We start from the raw sequence: 24456 nt of genomic DNA on the forward strand, positions 1-24456 counted from the left end.
GAGTCTCGCCATTGAAACTACTATTGTGAAGCGGGAAGAGTTGTGGCTGTTCTAATTTTTACAAACACTTTTGGTTTGGCCCCTGGCTACTAGAGGGCAGTCTGGTACCCGTAGCTTTCTTTGAACTATGTAAACAGTTCTACTTATATTTAGTTAACTACAGAGGGAAGTAAAATGAGTACCCTGTATTTAGCGTAAAAAGTTCTCTGGATTTAAAAATTGAGATCAGCAATTCCCTAACTGGTTTTTAGTGAAATTTTAACCATATTCTGACAGAAGTGGCTTGGCTATTGGCATGTGTAACATGCCTCTAGGTTTAAGCCTATAAAAGCTGATCTTTTTATTGCAATATTGAGCTGATTCCTGTCTTTTGTATAATAAGACTGTAAAATACTCTTTTTAAGAGGAAGCATTTTTAATTTTACGTTCCAACAGCAAATTAAAGCATCCTTCTTTAGGTAAAGTTCTTGAATGTTTCATGCAGGATTAGGAAATTAGGAAATTCCGAACTCGTTAGAACAACAACTTATAGAAATGTTAAGGGGACAATTTAGAGTTTCACTGTAACAAACCGAAGTTAAAGCTGGAAAGCTATCTCGAAAGAAACTAAAATAGACCCGACGAAAGGGCATTGAGTTATGGCAGTTGAGAGCCAAAGATTCCGCAAAGGATTTCTACAGTGGACCTAACAAGTTATACATACGGTGATACTTCCCTTCCTCCAACCCGAAGTTGGAGTGCATTCTAAGGTTGTGAAACCCCCCCTCCCCTCTGGAAGAGGAAAGGCACCAAAGGGAAGGAGTGGGAAGGGGACGGAGGGGGAGGGGGTAGGGGAAGGATTAGCGTAGTTTTCATACACCGAGGAACCAAACAGCTTCCTCAAAACTGTTGGGTCAAAAACTTTCATGGGGAGACTACGCACTTTGTGCTCTGAAAATTGCATGGTGGTTGGTGATCCAGTGTGGTAAACAGTTATAACAAGAGAAACCTGCCTCTGGAAAGTTGCATACTGTTAAGGTATATTGATAGCGAGGAATCTTTCTTACATACACTTGAGTTTGAGGAGTGGCAGTGTTAGAATAAGTATTTCTCTGGAATTGCTTTTAGTACGTGCATGCCTATGTAATCTGGAAAGCAAAATTTGCTTTGTGGCGATGCTCTTATTAATTATCTACAACGTGAATGTGGCGGTGACTGCATCTTAGCTGAAGCACACCAGATTAGAGAACACTTCTAATTAGAAAATTTGAAATATTCCAGGTGTCATGGATAAGACATTCAGGTCAGAGGAAGCTGATCGCAGAACAACGCACAGAGGTCCCCTACGGGAGGTAATGACGTCAGGGCACCTGAAGTGGTTCATTACAGTTATTACTGAGTTGTGTGCAGATTCCCTTCGGCCCATAACTCAATTTTTTAGCATTCCGTTTAATCTCCATTCCCACATTCTTTAGTCTTGCTGTCTCAACTCCGAACTAATATTTGTAAAAGCGACTATGGGGATTTATCCCAATTCCACCTTGAGGTCATGTCACTAAAGCTCCATTTTCTGGACCTATTGTATATTGCTGTCCAACTCTACAACTCTCTTTCCACTGCTATTAAGTGCTGAATGGCCGAAAGTGCCCCAGTGGTTGGCGAAAAGTCAAATGTACAGATCGAGTGTCCTTCAAAAGTCTTGGGGGAAACAGCAAGAGGAGGAGAACTAAAAAAGGGTAACTCAACAAAAAATGGATAAAAGCACTTACGGTTCTTGGCAGCGTCTCTTTGATCCCTAGCTGTAACTCTTTAAATTACTTCTATTGCATCTCTTTTCACATTCATTCTTCTATCTGACTTTTTACCCTCTCCTAGCAACTGATTCATAGTGCAACTGCGAGGTCTTCCTCTTTAAAACCTTTTTACTCTCAGTTTCCAGTTCAGCGCTGAATGACATCGTAGGTCCCAGCGCTTGGGCTTGGGCCTAAATTGTAAAATCTCTTCTATTCATTAAAGAAAGTTCCTTAGTTAATAGCACAGAAAACGAGAGGAAAATGATGAAATTCAATTAAAGAATTTTATCTTTCCGTCGAAAGCTTAAATTTACTTATCGTCTAATTGCCTGGGGAACTTTTCCCGGCTGATAAATATTTGTAAAAAAGAAAACTTAATCAGCTTGTCAAACAATAATGGTTTTTACTGCTGGGGTATTTAAGGGCCAAACTTCATAAAGTGGTTTTCGTTTTAATGAATTTACGGATCATCTGGGCAGCCTTAGAGATGATAATAACAAAGAAATAAAATCTATACGAGACGTGTGTGCTCCAGATTAGATTAACATACCAGGCTACACATTGATTATAAAATTGTTTTCATACGCACAAAGCTGCGGCCGCGCGCGCACACGCTTAGGCGGTTGCATAAAAAGCTGATTAAAAAAGAGAGTTCTCCTTACAGAGTTTTTAGTGATTGTGATTGGGATCGATACTGATAAAGGACCTTTGACTTGTAACTTTGAGGCTCAGTCTCTCTCTCTCTCTCTCTCTCTCTCTCTCTCTCTCTCTCTCTCTCTCTCTCTCTCTTTAAATCTAAAGGCAGTTTTTCCACTCTTGTCAATAGCAGATCACCTGTGGTCTCTCTCTCTCTTTCCGATGCTCTCGAAGCAAACACGTGGCGTCAACCAGCGGAACAACTGAGAAATCTAATAGTAACTGTAGTTGTAAGAAATTGATGCATATAGCTACGTATAATGCAAATTATATATATATATATATATATATATATATATATATATATATATATATTATTTATATTATGTAATCATCTTCTTCTTTCTCTGCATCTTTTCCCATTTCTATGTCGGGTCGATGTTTCTGACAGCTTTCCTCCACCGGCTCTCTCAAACACACCATCCTCTGACAACTGTCTGTCTCTCGGATCTTCTCTAACTACATCCATCCACCTTCGCTTCTTCGGTCTTCCTCTCGCTCTCCCACCAGGAGGCACCTCCATCTGCATCACTCTCCTCCCCACATATGTCTCATCCCTTCTCATTGCATGGCCATACCACTGCAGTCCTCTTTCCTGGGCCTTCGTTGATAGTTCTACGACTTTAGTAGTTCCTCTTATTCTTTAATTTTTGATCCTGTCCATTTTTGTTACTCCACACATCCTCCTGCACTCTCTTTATTGGAGATGTTTCTGCTCTATACATCAAAGCCGGTCTCACTACTGTCTTATACACTCTTCCTTTAACTTTTATATTGATTCGGCGGTCGCACAAGACACTGAAATCTTTCTCCAATTTTTCCATTCAGCCAGCACTGTGTGTGTTATTTCTACTTCCAAATTTCCATCATCAGCTACTGTTGAACCAAGATACTTAAATTTTTTACTCGGTTCAACCTTGTCCCTTCCATACTAATCTCAACGTCTTGATCTTCATTAAAACTTAAGTATTCAGACTTCTTCTTAAGTCCCGTACACACTATGCATCATGATGCGCGCAGTGTTGAACGGATGTGTTGAAAAACCAGTTTTTCAACCCGAAGCTGCATCACCAACGCGTTGATGGGCTAGACCGATTTCATGTGTCTGCTTAGTGTTGCAGCAGCAGTCAGAGGGGGAGGATGGCGACTCAGCTCCAGTGCCGATGGCCCACTTGCCACCACCCGCCAAACCTCTTGAAAGAACAAGGACCAATACTCTACACTGTTGTATTTTCCAGCTTTAAATTGAGTGTTTGGTGGCTGGGATGCTTGGGAAGATTTTATATATATATATATATATATATATATATATATATATATATATATATATATATATATATATATATATATATATATATATATATATATATATAATCCCCTGAAACAGACTCAATATTCCATGTAGGAATACTACGTAACGATCGACTTGCTGGTCTAACTCCAGAAGGCACTGGAATTTCGACCCTGGTCTCTCCTCCCTGAACACTCCCCCTTAGGCCCCACACACTCTTCTTTTTCTCTCAGCGAGTTTCACGCATCCTCTCTCTCTCTCTCTCTCTCTGATGTCACAAAGATCTCTTTCGTTCTCGCATTCACATTAAAGAAATGAAATGGGTCATCTAAGGAAATGCAAATCTTTCCTACAAAAATAGATTTATTATTTAAAGCAACCCAACAAGTAATGAATAAACAAAGCAAAGATTAAAATGCATCATAAAATGAAATTATCAAGTAAGAATAATCTAATCCTGACTAAAAAGTCTCATCACGGCTAATGGCCTGTAAATCCAAAAATTCTCACATATTCCATTATAGACTTTGTAAGTCTAGTCTAGTCTCAAAGTCTACCCACATAAAAATTATAGACATTGTAAAGGTTTTGCAATGTATTCTCTATGATCACACCAACATGATAACATCATGTCCTCTCACTATGTTCTCACCACACCACCACAGACATCTGTCGAAAGAATTAAGCACAAATAATAATCTCCCAAAAATATGCAAAACAAAACACATAATAATGAAAAGTCTAAAATGCATGAGTAAATAGCATACTGGTAAATAGAACAAAATAAAATAGAATATTGAAATGGTAAAAGGCTACGTCCACTTCCCACACAAGTTCAAAAATGTCTTGAAACATGGTAAAAAAACATAAGTCCACAATTCACACAGAAAAACGAAGAGTCTGAACTGTACCTTATTCTGCCAATTCTAAGAGATTGCAACACTCAAAGATAATGTCTTGACGATACCGCTCTAGCTCCGCTAATGAACGATCGGACTAAATTTTGGGCAGAATTAGACACAAAATCTAGATTTCTAACGTATGAACTCATGTACGTACATACCAACTCGGTCATATGACAGAGCCAATATTGTGTGTTCATCAAGTTAACTGCAGATGTAACGAAGTATTTGCTGAGTACAACGATTCTGCAACTGACGGCTTGACCTACTACCATTTCTCAAATCACAGTAATGTTAAAACATATATTTTCTAATATATATATATATATATATATATATATATATATATATATATATATATATATATATATATATATATATATATATATATATATATATATATCTGGTTATAGGTCTAAGTATCTTATGAATTGCAATACACAGTAGATGTCTGAATAATTAGTGTGGCTAAAGTCATTTTGAAGAACCTTTACAAGGAAGGGCAAAAGGAATATTTGCCTCTCCCTTAATCCATTAATTGCATTCTGCACATCCCTTTCAACTTTCTCTTCTCGAACATGTGACGCTTTACTGTCAAATCTGGCCAGAGAAAAAGTGAGCAGTGTTGCAGTACAGTTTGGCTGCATCACGTGGCTGATACATGATGCATAGTGTGTACGGCGCTTTACTGATCTTTAAACCTTTGTCTTCCAGTACCTTCCTCCACTGGTCTAGTTTTGACTCTGTTGGTGCTGCATAACACAATGTCATCAGCAAACAACATGCACCAGGAGGATTGATCTCTTATTCCGTGAGATAGCACATCCATTATCAGGTCAAAAACATATGGATTTAAAGCAGATCCTTGATGTAAACCTATTCTTACTGGCATTCATTCGGTTAACCCAATACTGCTTCTAACCTGAGTTTTTGCTCCTTCATACATATCTTGGACCAACCTTACATACTTCTCTGGTGTTCCCTTTGCTCACATGCACCTCTAAACCTCTTGGCGTGGTACTCTATCATTTGCCTTTTCTAGATCTGTGAATACTATGTGTAATCCTTTCTGCTTTTCCCAGTGTTTTTCCATCATCTGTCGGAGGGCAAACACCACATCTGTCGTTCCTCTTCCGGGCATGAAACCAAACTGTTATTCACTTGCAGATGTTTCTTCTCTAATTCTCTGATCCATTATTCTTTCCCAGATTTTCATGGTGTGAGACTTTAACTTTATCTTCTGTAGTTTGCACAATCCTGGATGTCACCCTTCTCTTCAGAGACAGGCACAAAAAAGCTTTCCTTCCATTCTTTTGGTATCTTTTCCCGACTGTATATTTTCTTTGCTATGTCCCACAGCATGTCTATTCCTTCTTCTCCCAGGCTCTTCCACACCTCTGCAGGAATTCCATCTGGTCCTATTGCTTTACCATTTTTCATCTTCTTTAGTGCCTTCTTTACTTCCTTCCTGCTAATGCTAAGGTTCTGGAATCCATCTTCAAAGAATTTTCTAGAATTTTCTTCATTTAACAGGTGTTCATAATATTCTTTCCGCCTCCTCTTTATCTTACCCTCGTTGCATAAAACCACTCCATTCCCATCCTTAACCTGTTTTACATGGGAGTAGTCTTGGGTGTTCTTGTCCCTCGACTTTGCAACTCTGTGGATTTTTCTCTCCCCCTCAGGTGTTTCCAGCTCTTTGTCATCTAATGTGCTTGCCTTTTCTTGTGCAACTGCCTTCTTTACTTGTTTCTTATGTCTTTGGTATATCTCCTTATCCTCTTGCTGTCCATACTTTCCCCTGATCTTTTTTGCAACTTTGTTGGCTTTCACCACCTCTTTCACTTCATCATTCCACTACCAGGTTTCCCTATCGTCAGGAGGTTTCTTTCCGGATGTCTTTCCCAACACATCTCTACCCACTCTTTTTATCACCATACTGTTGTGATTCCACCAATCTTGCACTCCTTTTAGCAGTCCAACTTCCCTCAATACTCTCTCCTTAAATTCCTGCCTCGCTTCCTCCTCTTGTGTCAGCTTCCACCACTTGATTGTTGATGAAACACGTGCAGGCCTACCTTGTACTGTGTTCCTTATTTTCAAGTCCATTACCACCACCCTGTGCTGTGCTACCACACACTCTCCATTTAAGATTTTACAAATTCTCACCTCTCTCAGATGTGATCCACTCTTGTATGTGATGTACTGATTTTCTTTCTTTTCAAACCAGGTGTTGACAATTGCCAAATCGAATGACACTGCGCAGTTCACAACTCTCTCTCCCTCGTCATTTCTTCCTCCAACTCCCCAGCCACCATGCACCCTCTCAGGTCCTTCCTACATGTCCATTCATGTCACCACCAATAATTATTCTCATTTCTCCTGGTATTTCACTCAACTGTTAGTCCATTTCCTCCCATAATGCCACTGTCTCGAGTTCATCACATCCTGCTTGAGGGGCACAAGTACTCACAATGTTGACTATTTTTCCATCTAGGGACAGTTTCACAACCATTGCTCTGTCACCTGTCCTCTTCACGCTTATTATGCTGGCTTTTAAGCTTTTGATAGAATTATTCCTCCTCCATTTCTACCTTCCTTGTTTTTTCCACTATATAGCAATTTATATCCACATCCCAGCTCTCTCGCTTTACTTCCCCTCCATCTAGTCTCCAACACACAAAGACACTTATTTCTCTCCATCAGATCTGCCATCTCTCTCCTTTCCTAGTCACTGGTCCTCACGTTCAAAGTTCCAGTAGCTCCTGTGCTACCAGCCTTATCTTTCTTCTTCTTACTCCTTCTTCTCATTTTCCACCTGCTTAATCAAGCCAATGCTCTCCAGCAGCCCTTGCCCATTTATCACAGGGGCAGGTGGAGGTCACTGCGCGTTGCCTATGGGGAAAGCCCTACCACTATCTGATTTCTGATGAAAGCTGAACTGCATATTTGTTTTGGCTGGATTTTATGGTCTGATGCCTTCCTGACGCCTACTCCATTTATCCGATGAGTTTAAGGACTGTACACTGAGTTGACTGGCTTGTCCGCTAGTGGCTGGTTTTATATATATATATATATATATATATATAGAGAGAGAGAGAGAGATATAGATATATCTATATATATATATAGAGAGAGAGAGATAGAGAGAGAGAGAGAGAGATATATCTATATATATCTAGATATATATACGAGAGAGAGAGATATATAGAGAGAGAGAGAGATAGAGAGAGATATATATAGAGAGAGAGAGAGATATATAGAGAGAGATATATATATATATATATTGATATATATAATATGGAATATACAGGATATTGAGATATAAGATATATGTATATTACATATAAGAGGATATGAGGATATATATAGAGATATATATATATATATGTATATATATATATATATATATATATATATATATATAAAATTGCTTCCGTATTAGGCTTCAAGAAGATGGATGTATTTAGAATCCATATTATTTAATTTACATTGTACTACAAGCTTTCTGAGGCGTACTATTCTCCTTGCGTTTATTACATTTTTATCTATTTATTAATTTATCAATTTATTTTTCCTTTTTTAATAGGCGAGATCTCTTCTTTTTGTATATCCCCTTACCTCCTCTTACTTCTTCCTAATAAACACCTTAATCTTGAAGTTTGAATTTTAAGTCAGGGCCCTTTGACTAGTTCCACATGAATACGGTTCATCTTCAACACACACACACACATAATACACACACATAATAATAATAATAATAATAATAATCTGTTTTAGGTACTGTGCACTGGTATTGAAGATTTATATATCTTTAGGCAGAGAGAGAGAGAGAGAGAGAGAGAGAGAAGACGAGAGAGAAGAGAGAGAGAGAGAGAGAGAGAGAGAGAGAGAGTATTTATTATATCACTGCGAGTTGAATATATATATATATATATATAAAAAACATATTATTTCCTGATATATATTATATATTTGTAGCTTGATTATATATATATATATATATATATATATATTATATATATATATATATATATGTGTGTGTATGTGTGTGTTATGTAGTACATATATATATATATGTATATATATGCATAGTGTGTATGTAATGAATATCAATAAGCTCACATATAAACTTTCACATGCACTTTTTCTTTTGGTATTGACGAATATGATAATGAAATACTTGGGTCTTTAATTAACGAGAAAACTTATCGAAATAACGCCATAAAAATCGACAGGAGCCCAAACTATTGGCACTTCTCTCACTTGCTTTTGCAAATTGACCCTGAATGATCCGGAGGAAGGACGAGGCTGATATCGACTTCTCAAAGGGATTGCGTTGTTTGGATTTTGCCTCATTTCTCTCTCCTCACTCAAAGGGATATTGTTGTTTGTGTTTTGCCTCATCTCTCTCTCTCTCTCTCTCTCTCTCTCTCTCAGGGGTATTTGTTGTTTGTGTTTTGCTCTCTTCCCTCTCTCTCTCTCTCTCTCTCAGGATTTTGTGAGTTGTGTTTTGGCTCTCATCTCTCTCTCTCTCTCTCCTCTTAGGGATTCTGTTGCTTGGGTTTGTTTGCTTGCCTCTCTCTCTCTCTCTCTCAAAGGATTCTGTCGCTTGCTTTGCTTGTTTTAGTCACCTCTCTCTCTCTCTCTCTCTCTCTCTCTCTCAAAGGATTTTGTTTGGGATTATGCTCTGTTTCATGCACCTCTCTCTCTCTCTCTCTCTCTCAAAGGGATTTGTTCTCAGGATTCTGTTTTATTGGGATTTGTCTTTCTCTCCCTCTCTCTCTCTCTCTCTCTCTCTCTCTCTCTCTCTCTCTCTCTCTCTCAGGGACTTGTCGTTTGGGATTTGCTGAGTTTTGCACCTCATCTCTCTCTCCTCTCTCTCTTCTCTCTGTCTCTTAGGATTCTGTGGTTTAGGTTTTGCTTCATTTTTCTTTCTTTCTCCTCTGGCTTCTTCCTCTAATCCCCTCTCTCTCTCTCTCTCTCTCTCTCTCTCTAGGACACGCTAAGCCTTCCAATTCTCCAGATAAGAGAAACAAAAGACTTCAAATGTTCCTCATTAGAGAACAAAAAGTCTACAAATGCTCCTTACGTCGAAACAAAAGCACAGTTAAAGGAATTTATTTCTGGTGATAGAAATTCATTTCGCTATATGTGGTTCGATTCCACAATAAGCAGGGTCCTGCTGCTGGCAACCAATTGGTTCCTAGCCACGTTAAATAAGTCTAATCCCTCGGGCCAGCCCTCGGAGAGCTGTTAATCAGCTCAGTGGTCTGGTAAAACTAAGGTATACTTAACTTAACTTCACATGCTACTGTCCTCTGAAGGGAAGACGCTTGAGCTCATTCCTTCATTCCCCGAAAATCACGAAAGTTTCTTGACCACTTTCTCGCGTTCTGAGATTCTCTTGCTTGTCTTTGACGCTGACTCGTCAGAAAGAAAGGCGGACAGAAAAGTTTCCATGCAATCAACCTACGTCAGGTTCTCGATAATTATGAAAATGGTCTTTATTTTAATGTGATTTGTAAAATTTACCTGTAGACTATAGGCAGGGAGTCTACGATGCCTTTCAAAGAAAATTTTGACTATGGAAAAATAACGATTGACGTTCATATTTCTGTTGCACAAAATCCATCTCATGGTTTTCACCATATCCTAAGCAAGTCACGAATTTTATTGTAGTCACAGAAGAAACTTGATCAGTAAAATTAATGTGCGTATCAGTCCAGGCAGTCCGTCAACATACAGTACAATTCGTCTTGATGAAGCCCACTTTAGAGTTCCCTGTAATCTATCAGACCAGGTATTCCGGCAATATACAATCCGTTTCGACGAGGCACAGTCTAAAGCTGACCGGTAATCTGTTCAACATGTCCAAACCTTCCTATGGAATAAACCAAAAATGTCAGTATTATATTGAACAAGTTCTCGCAGAGCAAAATGCAAACATCAAGAATCACTGTGCAGTGTTACCCAAACACTGCTGATTAGGACTGGCAGCACAAGACGGTATCAGCTGCTAATCGCTCAACCGAGCGACCAGATCAGCTGAACAGCAGCACCAATATGCAGTAAATGTGCCTCGCTGTCGAACCTCTCAGTTCCTGAGGTCTTTAATTCCTCACACAGTTGGGTTGTGGAACGGTCTTCCAGAGGATGTTGTGCAATTAGAAGTTCAAGCGAATTTGCAGTGCATAACTACCCTAAAAACAATTCTCCTTGAACTTTTAATAATCTATTAACAATTTTATCTATTTTTTATTACTTTGTTAATTCATCTTTGTTTTATAATAACTGATCTCTTCTTTCTATTTCTCATTATCTTCTGCAATTTCTTTCAAATGAACACCATATTCTTTGGAAGCTTGAATTTCAAATCAGTGACCCATGTAGGCCTGTTCCATGTAAACAGGGGGTTGTCTTCTGAATAATAATAATAATAATAATAATAATAATAATAATAATAATAATAACACTAACATTTTCGTGGACAACAGTCTTAATCAGCGTTACTTTAGTGACTTATTCCATATTTCTAAAAGGACCAACAGCAATTCCACCTTGAATCTGGTAGGAACAAAAAATGCAGCAAGAGTGGCATTAGCTGAATATTTAAGTTCCTTCTTATGAAGACCGAAAAGAGTGTCTAAGTTAATTCTGGAAACAAAACTGGACCAGAAGACCATCCTCTGGAACTCCATTACTATAGGTCTAGGCTTACAAGACTATCTCATCAACAAAAAAAGAATCTGGTTATTTTAATGAGATATGATTTCAGTATATTTAATAAAGATTTTTGTCATATTTATTCTTATGCTAATATGTATTTTGAATATAAAAGTTTAATATATACTTATATTTTGTTGGTTCTATTTAATATCATTATTCATTTTTTACGTTCATATTTTAACACTGAATTTTATTAGTATATCATCATTCACCGATTCATTATCAGTCATATCATTAATTTGTATATTTCGCCTTCATTACGGCGCTGAATAATCCTGATGGATTCCTGCGCTTGGTCTTCAAGACCTAAATTTCATAATCAACAATCAACGAAAACTCTGCCATCTCTCCCTTTCAACGGTGTAGGAGATTAAATCAACAACTTCCAGCACATAAGGTACGAGGTTTAAAATTAGTCTTTAAAATAAAAAATCTTTAAACTCAAAGTCTTGCAGCTGACCAGGCCACAAGACACTGCGAAAACAGAACGAGTGAATATAAACTCAAATTCCCTCTTCTGGTTGAATTGCGTGTAATCTACTACATAACAGGTCATAACAAGTTTCAGATTACCTCTCGTTATTAAATTTACAATCAGGAATTTAGGAATTCACAGCAGGATTTGAGGTGTACTTTAACGCACTAACAGAGACCCAATGAAGCACAAAAACAATTGACTGAGATAAATTTTTCGCCAGAAAAAAAGTCAAAAGACGCATACCCAAAATACTGACGTCATAAACCGGCTGGGACGCTCCTTTCATTGCCACCTTCAATTAGCTTTTGTTGACAGACTCCCTCTCACTTTTGCCTCCCACACACCAGTTCCCTTCTCCCCACTCATCCCCTACTTTCTATTTTAGGGACTTATCACAAGACATTTCCGCTCCGTCAACATTCCCGACGAAGCTATAATCTAGCCTTTGCGTCGACGATCTTCGTGATCTGACTCTTTCAGCTCTAAGCCCTCCCGGAATCTCCCTTCGAAAACGAATGTTGCAACCCTGCAATCCTCTCGTTGCAACGAGGGGGAAGACGCTGAATTTACCCTTCTTTCCACTCTTCCTTTTCAGATCGTTTCATCGGAGGAGTAAACACAAGGAAATCGACTCGAGTCGTCTCGTTTTTCTCTCTGCTTCCTTTGATGATGATGATGATGATGATGATGATGATGATGATGATGATGCTGTTCGATTCGTTCTTTCAGGTTACTCTCACTCAGAGCGAGTATTCTGTTCCTACTTTAAGCGTCGTGGGTGTATTTCAACGATCTTCTAAGAGAACGCATCCAGTAATCTCCCTGGAGTCTTTTGACTTCATTTCAAGGGGCAAGATAATACCACTAGGGGGGGAAACTTTAGGTCTAACCGGATTAACTATAAAGCAGTAGAAACAGATTCACAGCAATAGAGAACAAGCAAAGAAGAAGAAGAAACTCACCGATCTCTCCACAGGTGGCGCACGTAAACGCTCTTCGTTGTCACCAGCAAGGAAAACCAAGTCTCGTTAAGCTTCGTGGCTTTAGAATTTCTGAAAGAACGTCCTGCCTAAATATCGCCTTTCAGGAGATGGCTTAAAGGCCACTGTACGAGTATAGCTCTCTCGAAGTCAATAGAAAATTAACCAGAAGTAAGATACGCGTGTTCTGCCATCGCTGTTTATATACGATTAAATCCTATGTGATCGAAGGATTACTGTCATGGATAGGGATTAACAGACACGGTGAAACCTGGATTTCGTAATTGCATGATCTATGGCGGAATGCTTCTTCCTCTCTTCCTTCTTTATTTCCTATCAAGAAATTGACTGTCTCCACCTTCGTGTTTAGACGCCTATTAGTAGTGAGCCTTATCGAGAGAGAGAGAGAGAGAGAGAGAGAGAGAGAGAGAGAGAGAGAGAGAGAGAGAGAGAGAGAGTAAACCAAAGACAATCGAAGCTGGCAATAAAGGAAGCGTCCCAACCGTTTTATGAAGTCAGCCTTAAGGTCGGTGTCATTCGAGGGTTTTCTTTGACCTTCAGTAATGACTTTCTTCAACAATGACCTTTTTCAGTAATGACTTTCTTCAACAATGACTTTTTCAGTGATGATTTTCTCCAGCAATGACCTTTTTCAGTGATGACTTTCTTCAACAAAGACCTTTTTCAATTATGACTTTCTTCAACAATGACCTTTTCAGTAATTACTTTCTTCAACATTGACCAGCCTACCAGCTGACCAGCCGCCTCTAATGCCAAGGTTGCTGTGAATTTCTTATTATTATTACTAGCTGACCAATCCGGCGCTGCCCAGGAAAAATGAATGACAACTGATAAACTCTCTCCCTTTCTCTCTCACTCTTTCCCTCTTTCTCCTCCCTCACACCCACTCTACTCTCTCTCTCTCTCTCTCTCCCTTTCCTGTTAAGACAGTTTCTTCAGTTACATTGCCCAGCATTTTTGACATTTTATATTTCACCCCTTCTCACCTCGCCCCCACCTTCCTACTGGGGCTGAACTTGGACTTAAAGGACATCAGGAGTGTCACTACTAATCTCAGCGACCTCGAAAACTATGGATTAGACACAAATATCTGTCGTTTTTGACATTTTATCTTTCATTCCTTCTCACCCCACCTTCCTACTGGGGCTGAACTTGGACTTAAGGGCATCGGGAGTGTCACTATTCATATCAGCAACCTCGAAAACTATGGATTAGACACTAATATCAGTTATTTTCGGCTATTTTACATGTCATCACCTTCCCACCCCTTCTCACCAACCCCTTCTTATTGGGGCTGAACTTGGACTTAAGGGCATTGGGAGTGTCATGATATATCTCAGCGACCTCATAAACTATGGATTAGACACTAATATCTGTTGTTTTTTGGTTATTTTTACATGTCACCCCTTTCCTACCCCTCCTTAACCCCTCTTCCTATTGGGCTGAACTTGGACATAAAAGGCATCAGGAGTGTCACTATTCATCTCAGCAACCTCGAAAACTATGGATTAGGCACTAATATCTGTTGTTTTCGGTTATTTTTATGCCCCACCCTTCCACCCCTTCTCACCCCCCTTCCTATCAGAGCTGCACTTGTACAGAAAGGGCATTGGGAGTGTCACTATTCATCTCAGTGACCTCGAAAACTATGATGTAGACATTAATATCCGTCGTTTTCTGTTATTTTTATATATCCCCTCTTCCCATACACCTGCCTTTGGTACCAGTGATGTCTTACCGCCACAGTATTCTTTTCCAGATAGTAAGTCATATGTATACCAAGTTTGGCTGAAATTGCTTAATGCATTTCAAAGTTATTCTGGCACATACACACATATACATCCATTTTTATATATATAGATAGACTGATTCAGATGATGAACCATATTCATATGGAACAAACCCACAGGGGCCACTGGCTTGAAATTCAAGCTTCCAAAGAATGTCTTCATTAGAAGGAAGTAACAGGAGATAAAGGGAATACAGAAAGAAGAGATATCAGTTATTAGAAAAGAAGAAAAATTAACAAATTTAAAAACAAATAGATAAAAAGTATAAGTAAATTATAAAATGCAAGAATTGCTTTAGGGCAGTAATACGTTGCATCTTCGCTTGAACCTTGAGGTTCCAATTGCACAACATCAGGGAAAAAGAGGACGAATAATAAATAAAGAATATTCTCTGAAGGACTGATTCTGTGTTGTTGAACGTGCGGTAATGAGTGTGTCGTTGTCCTTACAACGAGAGGCAGCTTAGATACGTGACTCTCCAAGGAGGGTGAACTGAACAGGAAGATTTTACGTCAAATAAATGATTGATGCGAGCATAAAACCACGACGAAAAAGCTGAAACCTCGAAAAAAACCTGGATAATTTCATAAAGCGATGTTGAAAGGCTCGACACTGAATAGTGTTGGCCAAATCCTGCTCCAGACTAAGAGGATTATTAAGATTTATGTCCCCAATCAGAGCCTACGCTGAGAAGGAGGAGGTTGGTGCTTTCAAAAGAGCCTTCAGCCTTTCTTTTTACATATTTGAATATTCTGTGTGCCAGTTTATTTACTTACTGTTTTTCTTGTCATCTGTTTATGCCTAAGTTTCTCTCTCTCTCTCTTTTATCTATCTATTGATTTTGCTGCTTCCTGTTTATGCCTGAATTTCTTTCTCTCCGTCTTTCTATTGATTTTACTGCTTTCTGTTTATATCTGAATCTCTCTCTCTCTCTCTATTGATTTTACTGCTTTCTGTTTGTGCCTGAATTTCTCTCTCTCTCTCTCTCGATTTTACTGCTTCTGTTTGTGCTCTGTTTATCTCTCTCTCTCTCTCTCTCTCTCTCTCTCTCTCTCTTTTATCTATCTATTGATTTCCCTGCTTTTTGTTTATGCCTGAATACTTTTCTCTCTCTCTTTTCTCCTTCTTTCTGTTTTTTTACCTAATTTTGATTTTGTGCTTTCTGTTGTTTATCCCTTAATTCTCTCTCTCTCCTATCTCGCTTCTTCTCAGCTAATGATTTTCCTGCTGTTTGCTTATCACTGAACTTTTTCTCCCTTCCTACACGCAACATGTTACATATCCTGAATAATAATAATAATAATAATACACACAATAATAATTACATTTAACAGCATTAACCTTATGCAGTCTTCTGTATTCTTCTCTTCTTATAATAATAATACACACACACACATACACACAATACACACACAACAATAATAAACCCATGCAAGCTGATACTTCAAGACTGACGCCTATAAAAAGTGAAAACATTATTACCCAGACCTTTGACCTTCAAAACTGCCTAATTACTCCCAAAACGAGGCACAGGGTCAAGGTCTTCGGCTTTGAAAACTGGTGGTCCTAGTTGGAAACACTTATGATTTATTTATATCATAAAACATATATATATATATATATATATATATATATATATATATATATATATATATATATATATATATATATATATATATAAAATCAAGGAAGTCTGTTATTTACAATATCATAAAATCATATGTATAAAATTACAAAAGTCTTTTATTTATTATAAAATCATATATAGAAATCAAAACCTTATTATTTATAATATAAAATCATATATATAAAATAAAAACTATTATTTTTAATGCTATAAAATCATATTTATAAAATCACAAAAGTCTATTATTGATATCATAAAATCATTTGTATAAAATCACAAAAGTCTTTTATTTTTAATATAAAAAGATACATATAAAAGAAAAAGTCTATTATTGATATCATAAAATCGTACACAAAAATTACAGAAGTCTATTATTTATAATATATAATCTTATATATAAATTCCTAAAAGTCTATTATTTATAATCTAATATATACATATATATAAAATCATAAGAGTCTATTATTGATAATACCATAAAATCATGTATACAATCACAAAAGTCTATTATGTATAATATAAAATCATATGTATAAAATCACAGTAATTTATTATTATATATATATATATATATATATATATATATATATATATATATATATATATTTATATTATATATACATATACATTATATATATATATTTATATATATATATATATATTTATATAATATATATATATATACACATAACACATATATATATATATATTTATATATATATATATATATATATATATATATATAAAATAACAGAAGCCTATTATTTATAATATATCATAAAATCACAAAAGTCTATTACTTATAATAAAGATCCAATATATAATACAGTATTATTTATAATTTCCTAAAATTATATATATCAAATCACAGTCTATTATTTATGATAAAAAATTATATATTTAAATCACAAAAGTCTATCATTTATAATATTATAAAATCATATATGCAAAATAAAAGTCTATTATTTATAATTTCATAAAAATAATATATATAAAATCACAAAAGCTTGTTAAGTATATCTTTTGTTTTGTCTAGACCACTGAGCTGATTAATATTCTAGGGCCGGGCCCAGAAGGATTAGACTTATTTAACGTACAAGAACCAACTTGGTTACTTAGAACGGGACCTACAGCTTATTGTGGAATCCGAACTACATTATAGCGAGAAATGAATTTCTATCACTAGCCGGCCGGAGAGTCGAACTCGGACCTAGCGAGTGCAAGGCCACAACTCTACCGACTCGCACAAGGAAGAGCTTACAAAAGTCTGTCATTTATGATATAAAATCATTTCTATAAAATCACACAAGTCTATTCTTTATATCATAAAATCATATATATAATCACAAAAGTCTATTATTTACAATATCATAAAATCCTATATATAAAATCACAAAAGTCTATTATTTATATCATAAAATTATATACATAATATAAAAAAAAAGTCCATTACTGATAATATCATAAAATCATATACATAAAATCACAAGTCTGTTATTTATAAGCCTTATTTATACCTCTACCGTGCGAAGTAATAAAAGAATTCATGGCTTGTTTTAGTGACTGAGAAATGACTGATCGTAAATGTTGATCTTCTTATTCATTCAAACAAAATATTAAAAATGAACTGAGCTGTATCGATGGAAACAAATGATTTTCTATTGCTGAAAATCCCATAACTTTAATTTATAATAATAAGTGAGTCGCATCCTGACTGCTCTTTTGTTTCTTCCTCTGCGAAGTCTTTCGAGATAATGTCTCAGTTCCAGCTCGCGCTCATTTCACATTCAGGGGACAAAAGTTGCTAAATTGAACTTACTTATTATCTCTTCTTTCTGTACTCTTGCTGTATTTCCTATTATCTCTTCTTGCTGTATTTCCTGTTATCTCTCCTTTCTGTATTTCCAATTAACTCTTCTTTCTGTATTTCCTATTATCTCTGCTTGCTGTATTCATATCTCTTCTTTATGTATTTACTATTATCTCTTCTTGCTGTATTTCCTGTTATCTCTCCTTTCTGTATTTAGTATTATCTCTGCTTGCTGTAATCATATCTCTTCTTTATGTATTTACTATTATCTCTTTTTGCTGTATTTCCTGTTATCTCTCCTTTCTTTATTTCCTATTATCTCTTCTTGCTGTATATCATATCTCTTCTTTCTCTATTTACTATTATCTCTTCTTGTTGTATTCCCTGTTATCTCTCCTGTCTGTATTTCCTATTATCTCTTCTTGCCGTATTTCTTATTATCTCTTCTTGCTGTATTTACTATTATCTCTTCTTTCTGTATGTCATATCTCTTCTTTCTGCAATTCCTATTATCTCTTCTTGTTGTATTTCCAGTTATCTCTCCTTTCTGTATTTACTATTATCTTTTCTTGCTGTATTACCTATTATCTCTTGTTTCTGTAATTTCTCTCAGATGAACACAATATTCCTTGAAAGCTTGAACTTCACAAGGTCATGAATAGAAACCAATACTGATTTCTACTTTTTCCAATTTTCCTTATTTTAGATGGAACAATGGGCAAAGGTAGAGGAAGGGGAACGTAGGGTTAGAGACATGGGCACATCCACTCTCCCTCCTTACAAAACCTGTTTGTCCGCCCCGGGTGGGGACGGGGTGGTAGGGGAATCGAGGTAGGGGAGACATGACACATCCACCCCTCCTCCTACAAACCTGCGTTTGTCCGCCCAGGGTGCGAGGCAGGTAGGGATTGGGAGGGTAGGGGAGACATGGAATATCCACCTCCTCCCACAAAACCTCGTTTTATCCGCCCCCGGGTGGGGACGGGGTTGGTAGGAATCGAGGGTAGGGAGAATGACACATCCACTCTCCCTCCACAAAACTGTTTGTCCACTCCCCGTGGGGACGGGGCTGGTAGGGAATCGGGAGAGTAGGGAAGACATGACACATCCACCCTCCTCCTACAAACCTGTTTGTCCGGCCTGGGTGGGGACGGGGTTGGTAGGGAATCGGAAGGGTAGGGGAGACATGACACATCCACCCTCCTCCTACAAACCTGTTTGTCCCCCCCGGGTGGACGAGGTAGGTAGGGGAGACATGACATATCCACCCTCCTTCTACAAACCTGTTTGTCCGCCCTGGGTGGGGGCGTGGTTGGTAGGGAATCGGGAGGGTAGGGAAGAAATGACGAGCAGCGCCCGGTTCCAGTTCAGCGTAGCGCGTGCCATCAAGCTCGTTAAAAATAAGAACGAATTCTGGAAAGTCCACAAGAACGAATTCCTTGGGAACATTCAAAAACTCTGAAGCAGATGTTGCACTGAAGAACAGGTGAAGCTTGAAGCTCTCAATGGGAACTCGAATTTGGTGTCATTTTACGCCCAAATTCATGAACGAATTTCGAATAGCGAATGAAAAATGAGACCTCTGACTTCCGCAAATTTATTTCCGAGTATCTCGAGATAATGAATTTCTGAATGATAAGTTTATTTTTGCGTCTTCGAGTACACTCTGTTTCTTGTTAAGTTCCTTAAGTAAACATATCTTATCCGGTGTATCTCTCTTTGCATACACACACACGAATGCACACGCACAAATACACACACATACATATAAGTACATAATTATATAATATATGTCTATATATGTATATACTGTATATGTATATAAATATATATATTTTATATTTATATACATATAAGTGTAAATATACTGTGATACATATATAATATATACATTTTATGTAATGTATTTAACGTCATTAATGCTTTTCTTATCCTCTGATGCCATGCTTTTTGGATATGCTTGTAAATTGAAGGAAAGCCGTGACATCCAAACACAAGAAATTGAAGAGACTTGTGATTTGCCGGTCGCGAGACGAACAGGTCACCTTAACCAAAGAGAGGTCACGTTGCCGACCTGGCCACGAGAAAGGATAAAGTCTATTACCTGTCGTACATATATATACCTGTCGTTTTCAGATATATTTATTTTGAGCTGGAATAGACCCATCCTCACCATCAGCCAAGTGGGCAATCGTTTTTATTATTCTTTTAGGCTGAAATATATATGTAGAATCTACTGGTCACGTTTACCAGACACATATGTAATTCTAATAACCACAATGCCCTCTTAACTTCTCGAAGTTAAAAGTGACCAGTAGATTCTACATATATATTTCAGCCTAAAATGCAATAAAAACGATTGCCCACTTGGCTACGATGGTGAGGATGGGTCTATTCCAGCCTAATAAATATATCTGAAAACGGCAGGTATATATATGTAATGACAGGTAATAAATTTTTATCCTTCTCAGGCCAGGTCGGAACGTGACCTCCTTGTGGTTAAGGTGACCTGGTTCGTCTCCCGCGACCGGTAAATCACCAAGCTCTCTTCAATTTCTGTGTTTGGACGTGTCACGCGGCCGTAGTTACAAGCATATCCAAAAAGCGCGAAGAATTGAGAAGTTAAGAGGGCATTGTGGTTGGGCTAGAATTACATATGTGTCTGGTAAAAGTGACCAGTAGATTCTACATTTATATATATATATATATATATATATATATATATATATATATATATATATATATATACATATATAATACATATACGTATATATGTACACAGTATGTATAATGACAATTTCTGACAGTCCCAAAGAAATAAAATTATACCGAATTCCCCAGAACTGGTTAAGCAACAGTCTTTTGTAAGCTATGAAAAAGAAGTGATCTACTCTTCTAGTCATAAACAGAGTCATTGACTCTCTAGAGAAAAACATGTCATCGATTGAAAATCCCTTTGTATCTTCCAACCCTTTCTTAACAGGTCCCTCTGCCCCCTCCCCCCCTCTCTCCTTTCTCCGCAATTCCATTTCCCAACTGAAAACAACTTTCAACTCTTCTTTTTTCGGCTTCTTTGCTTTTTTTTCCAGTTCCCATTGGATTTATCTTTATCTATTATTTACTTTTTATCTTTGTTCATAATAAATATCTCTGATTTGATTATATTCATGTGTTTATTTATTTATTTTTTTTTTCTATCGTTCAGAAATTCAATTCCTGGTATGATTCTTTTTCACTAAGAAAGACATTTCAAATGGATATGACCGTATACAAGCATTAAGCTACAAACGTCCTTTTTTAATATCCAATCGCCTACCTCGGAAATAATGCTATTTTCGTGGGTAAGGCGTCACTGTGGTCCTGAGTTCTTTTCTTCGTTGGTTGAACTCACGGGACGACGAACTTATTATCAACTAAAAATTCTTTCGGTAACATATATATGAAAATATATTATTTCCGAGGTAGAGCGAATTGGATATTAAAGGACGTTTGTAATTATTGTATATGAATCACGGTGATGTGATAAAAAAAGTCATGACCGTATACATACATTATTACATGCAGATATAAATACATTAATACATACATTAATACCTACATATATACATACACACATAAATACATACATACGAAATGCCCACTTCGTCTAATATGGGTTGGCTCATGGAAGAAGCAAGGAAACAGTCTCTGCCACATTCATCCTTCAGCTGCCGAGTCAGGGATGAAACCCATGAGCACCAAACCCGTCAGCGCATCAACTGATTCATCCACTTCCCATAACTGCTCATCAGCAGGTCGTCCATACCACTTACACTTTTGTATCTATAAATACTGTATAACCAACGTTTATAAAGAAGGTTTTAGTTTTCTGCAAAAGAAAACTATTGTGCCGGCTTTGTCTGTCGGTCCGCACTTTTTTCTGTCCGCCCTCAGATCTTAAAAACTTGAGGCTAGAGGGCTGCAAATTGGTATGTTAATCATCCACCCTCCAATCATCAAACACACCAAATTGCAGCCCTCTCACCTCAGTAGTTTTTATTTTATTTAAAGTTAAAGTTAGCCGCACTCGTTTCAGCAACGATAAGCAGGATAGCCACCATCGCAATGTGGTTAAAGTTCCATGGGCTGTGGCTCATACAGCATTATACTGAGACCACTGAAAGATAGATCTATTTTTCGAGGCCTTGATTACACTGCAGCCATAGGTGGTAGAAAACTCGATTGCGCCGAAGAAACCTCGGCGCATTTTTTACTTGTTTACTTTTGCTTGTCCTGAGGAGTAAAATTCATAATTAACAATAAAAATATATATATATTAACTACAACAATAACAGCATGAGCGTTCGGAGAGACCAAACCTCCTCCAAGGCTAAACAATGGCGCGCCCCTCCCCCAACCTTCCCCATAACAGCAAAAGGTCCATTCTGCCGAAAAGTTCACGCCTTTCTCTCCCAAAACCTGAAGAACTTTGGCCAGTCACGAGATCCACCACTGGGCCACCAAACTCACACGTAACTTTTCTATGTAATCCTGGGGAATATACAGAATCACACACAAACTAATGAAAATAACATAGGGAAAATATAAAATTCACGGAAACGTCTTGACCCTAAAAACCTGACCTTGGCGGAGGTCATGGAAGCGAAAGTCCTAGACAGGCATCAATAACACTTGCTTAATTTTCATCCTCATAGAAGAGCTAATATTAGTTTGACTCCAAGGGCCTCTCCAAGGGGTTCACAGCCCTTTTATTTAGCACCACGCTAGTCGTCTTGGGATGTAATGGATACCACTTGACAGGAGGAATTAATATCCATGAACATACGGGCAAGTGTACGTGTTATTTATGAGTAAACACGTTCGTTTATTCTCTCTCAGTAAAATGGAAAAGCGAGAGATCGTAAACCTCGTCAAATTATGGCATCACGTTCCTACATAATTACATCATGGGAACGATGAACTGCAGCATCGTCTTACAAAATTACGGGTCTCTCCTTTCGCCGAAACTTCGTCGAGAGAACATAATTCGTAATCTGGACGGCAGGAAATTTGGGGGCAGAACTGCCATGATTATCAGTTACGGGGGAGAGGCAAAAAGAAGTCTCTGAATTTGAGTAACAACAACAACCTTTAACCTTGCAGCACGAGAAGGACATTCTTTATGAAAATCGCATCTGTGCTTCTGACGTTATTGGAGTTGGGTCCGCTCAGCCATTACCGGAAATGAAACCATCAGAGGGTTTTCAATCTTCCTAAAAAGATAGAAATTAAGGCACCGATTCACAAATGATGATTATCAACAGAAAACTGAAGGGATACTACATCTCTGAGAAATCAAGTCAGTTAAAATCTCAAATCTCTGATAAGTTTATGAGAAGTTTATTCGTAAATATGTGAAGAAGTCATTTCGGTAAGTGCTCGTTCCCGGACTGATACTGAAATATACAACAACAGCCACCATCTCGGCAAAGAAACTATATGATGCAATTTTGAATTTCATTTTGCCGTCGAGAGCAGTGACCATTTTTACCTACAGCGTGATTTCTGAAGGAGCTTTAAAAGTCTCGAAAATTGAATTTCTGTGAAGGAAAACTAACCAATCAACTCGTCGAGCAATAACGCTTTTTACTTTAGAAACTAAACGTTTCAGGGCCAAAACTTCAAAAAAGTAGCTTTCGTTTATGACCCCTTAATAAACTGACGGATGTTTTGAAGAACCATAGAAGAAACGAGCAAATAATAGATAAAAGTTCTGACAACCATTTGCTCTGGAGAGAACATTTGTTCTGCAGAGAGCATTTCCTATTGGAGTGAACACTTGCTCTGGAGTGAACACTTGCCTTGAGAGAACATTTGCTATGGAGTGAACACCTACTCTGGAGAGAACATTTGGTCTGGACTGAACATTTGCACTGGAGTGAACACTTGCTCTGGAGAGAACATTTGCTATTGTAGTGCACACTTCCTCTGGAGAGAACATTTGCTCTGGAGTGAACATTTGCTCTGGAGTGAACACTTGCTCTGGAGAGAACGTTTGCTCTGGAGTGAACACCTGCTCTGGAGAGAACATTTGGTCTGGACTGAACATATGCTCTGGAGAGAACACTTGCTCTGAAGAGAACATTTGCTTTGGAGTGAACATTTGCTCTAGACTGAAACATTTGCTCTGAAGTGATCATTTGCTCTAGAGTGAACATTTACTCTGGAGTGAACACTTACTCTGGAGTGAACATTTACTCCAGAACATTTGCTCTGGAGTGAACATTTACTCCAGAATGTTTTCTCTGGAGTAAACATTTGCTCTAGAGTGAATATTTATTCTGCAGTGAACATTTTGCTCTGGAGGGGACATTTACTCTG

The 24456-nt window shown here is 37.5% G+C and overlaps 1 protein-coding gene across 1 annotated transcript in view; it reads right to left on the reverse strand.

Annotated features, from left to right (window-relative positions):
- The window catches only part of LOC136836226 (SH3 domain-containing protein 21-like), a 49734-nt gene extending 25496 nt beyond the window's left edge, over positions 1-24238 (reverse strand). Inside the window, exon 1 of the mRNA XM_067100229.1 lies at positions 23937-24238. Coding sequence (XP_066956330.1) covers positions 23937-24238 — 302 coding nt within the window. The remainder of the gene's footprint in view (positions 1-23936) is intronic.
- Positions 24239-24456: the final 218 nt, after the last annotated feature.

Source organism: Macrobrachium rosenbergii, chromosome 56 (assembly GCF_040412425.1).
Source record: "Macrobrachium rosenbergii isolate ZJJX-2024 chromosome 56, ASM4041242v1, whole genome shotgun sequence".
NCBI lineage: Eukaryota > Metazoa > Arthropoda > Malacostraca > Decapoda > Palaemonidae > Macrobrachium > Macrobrachium rosenbergii.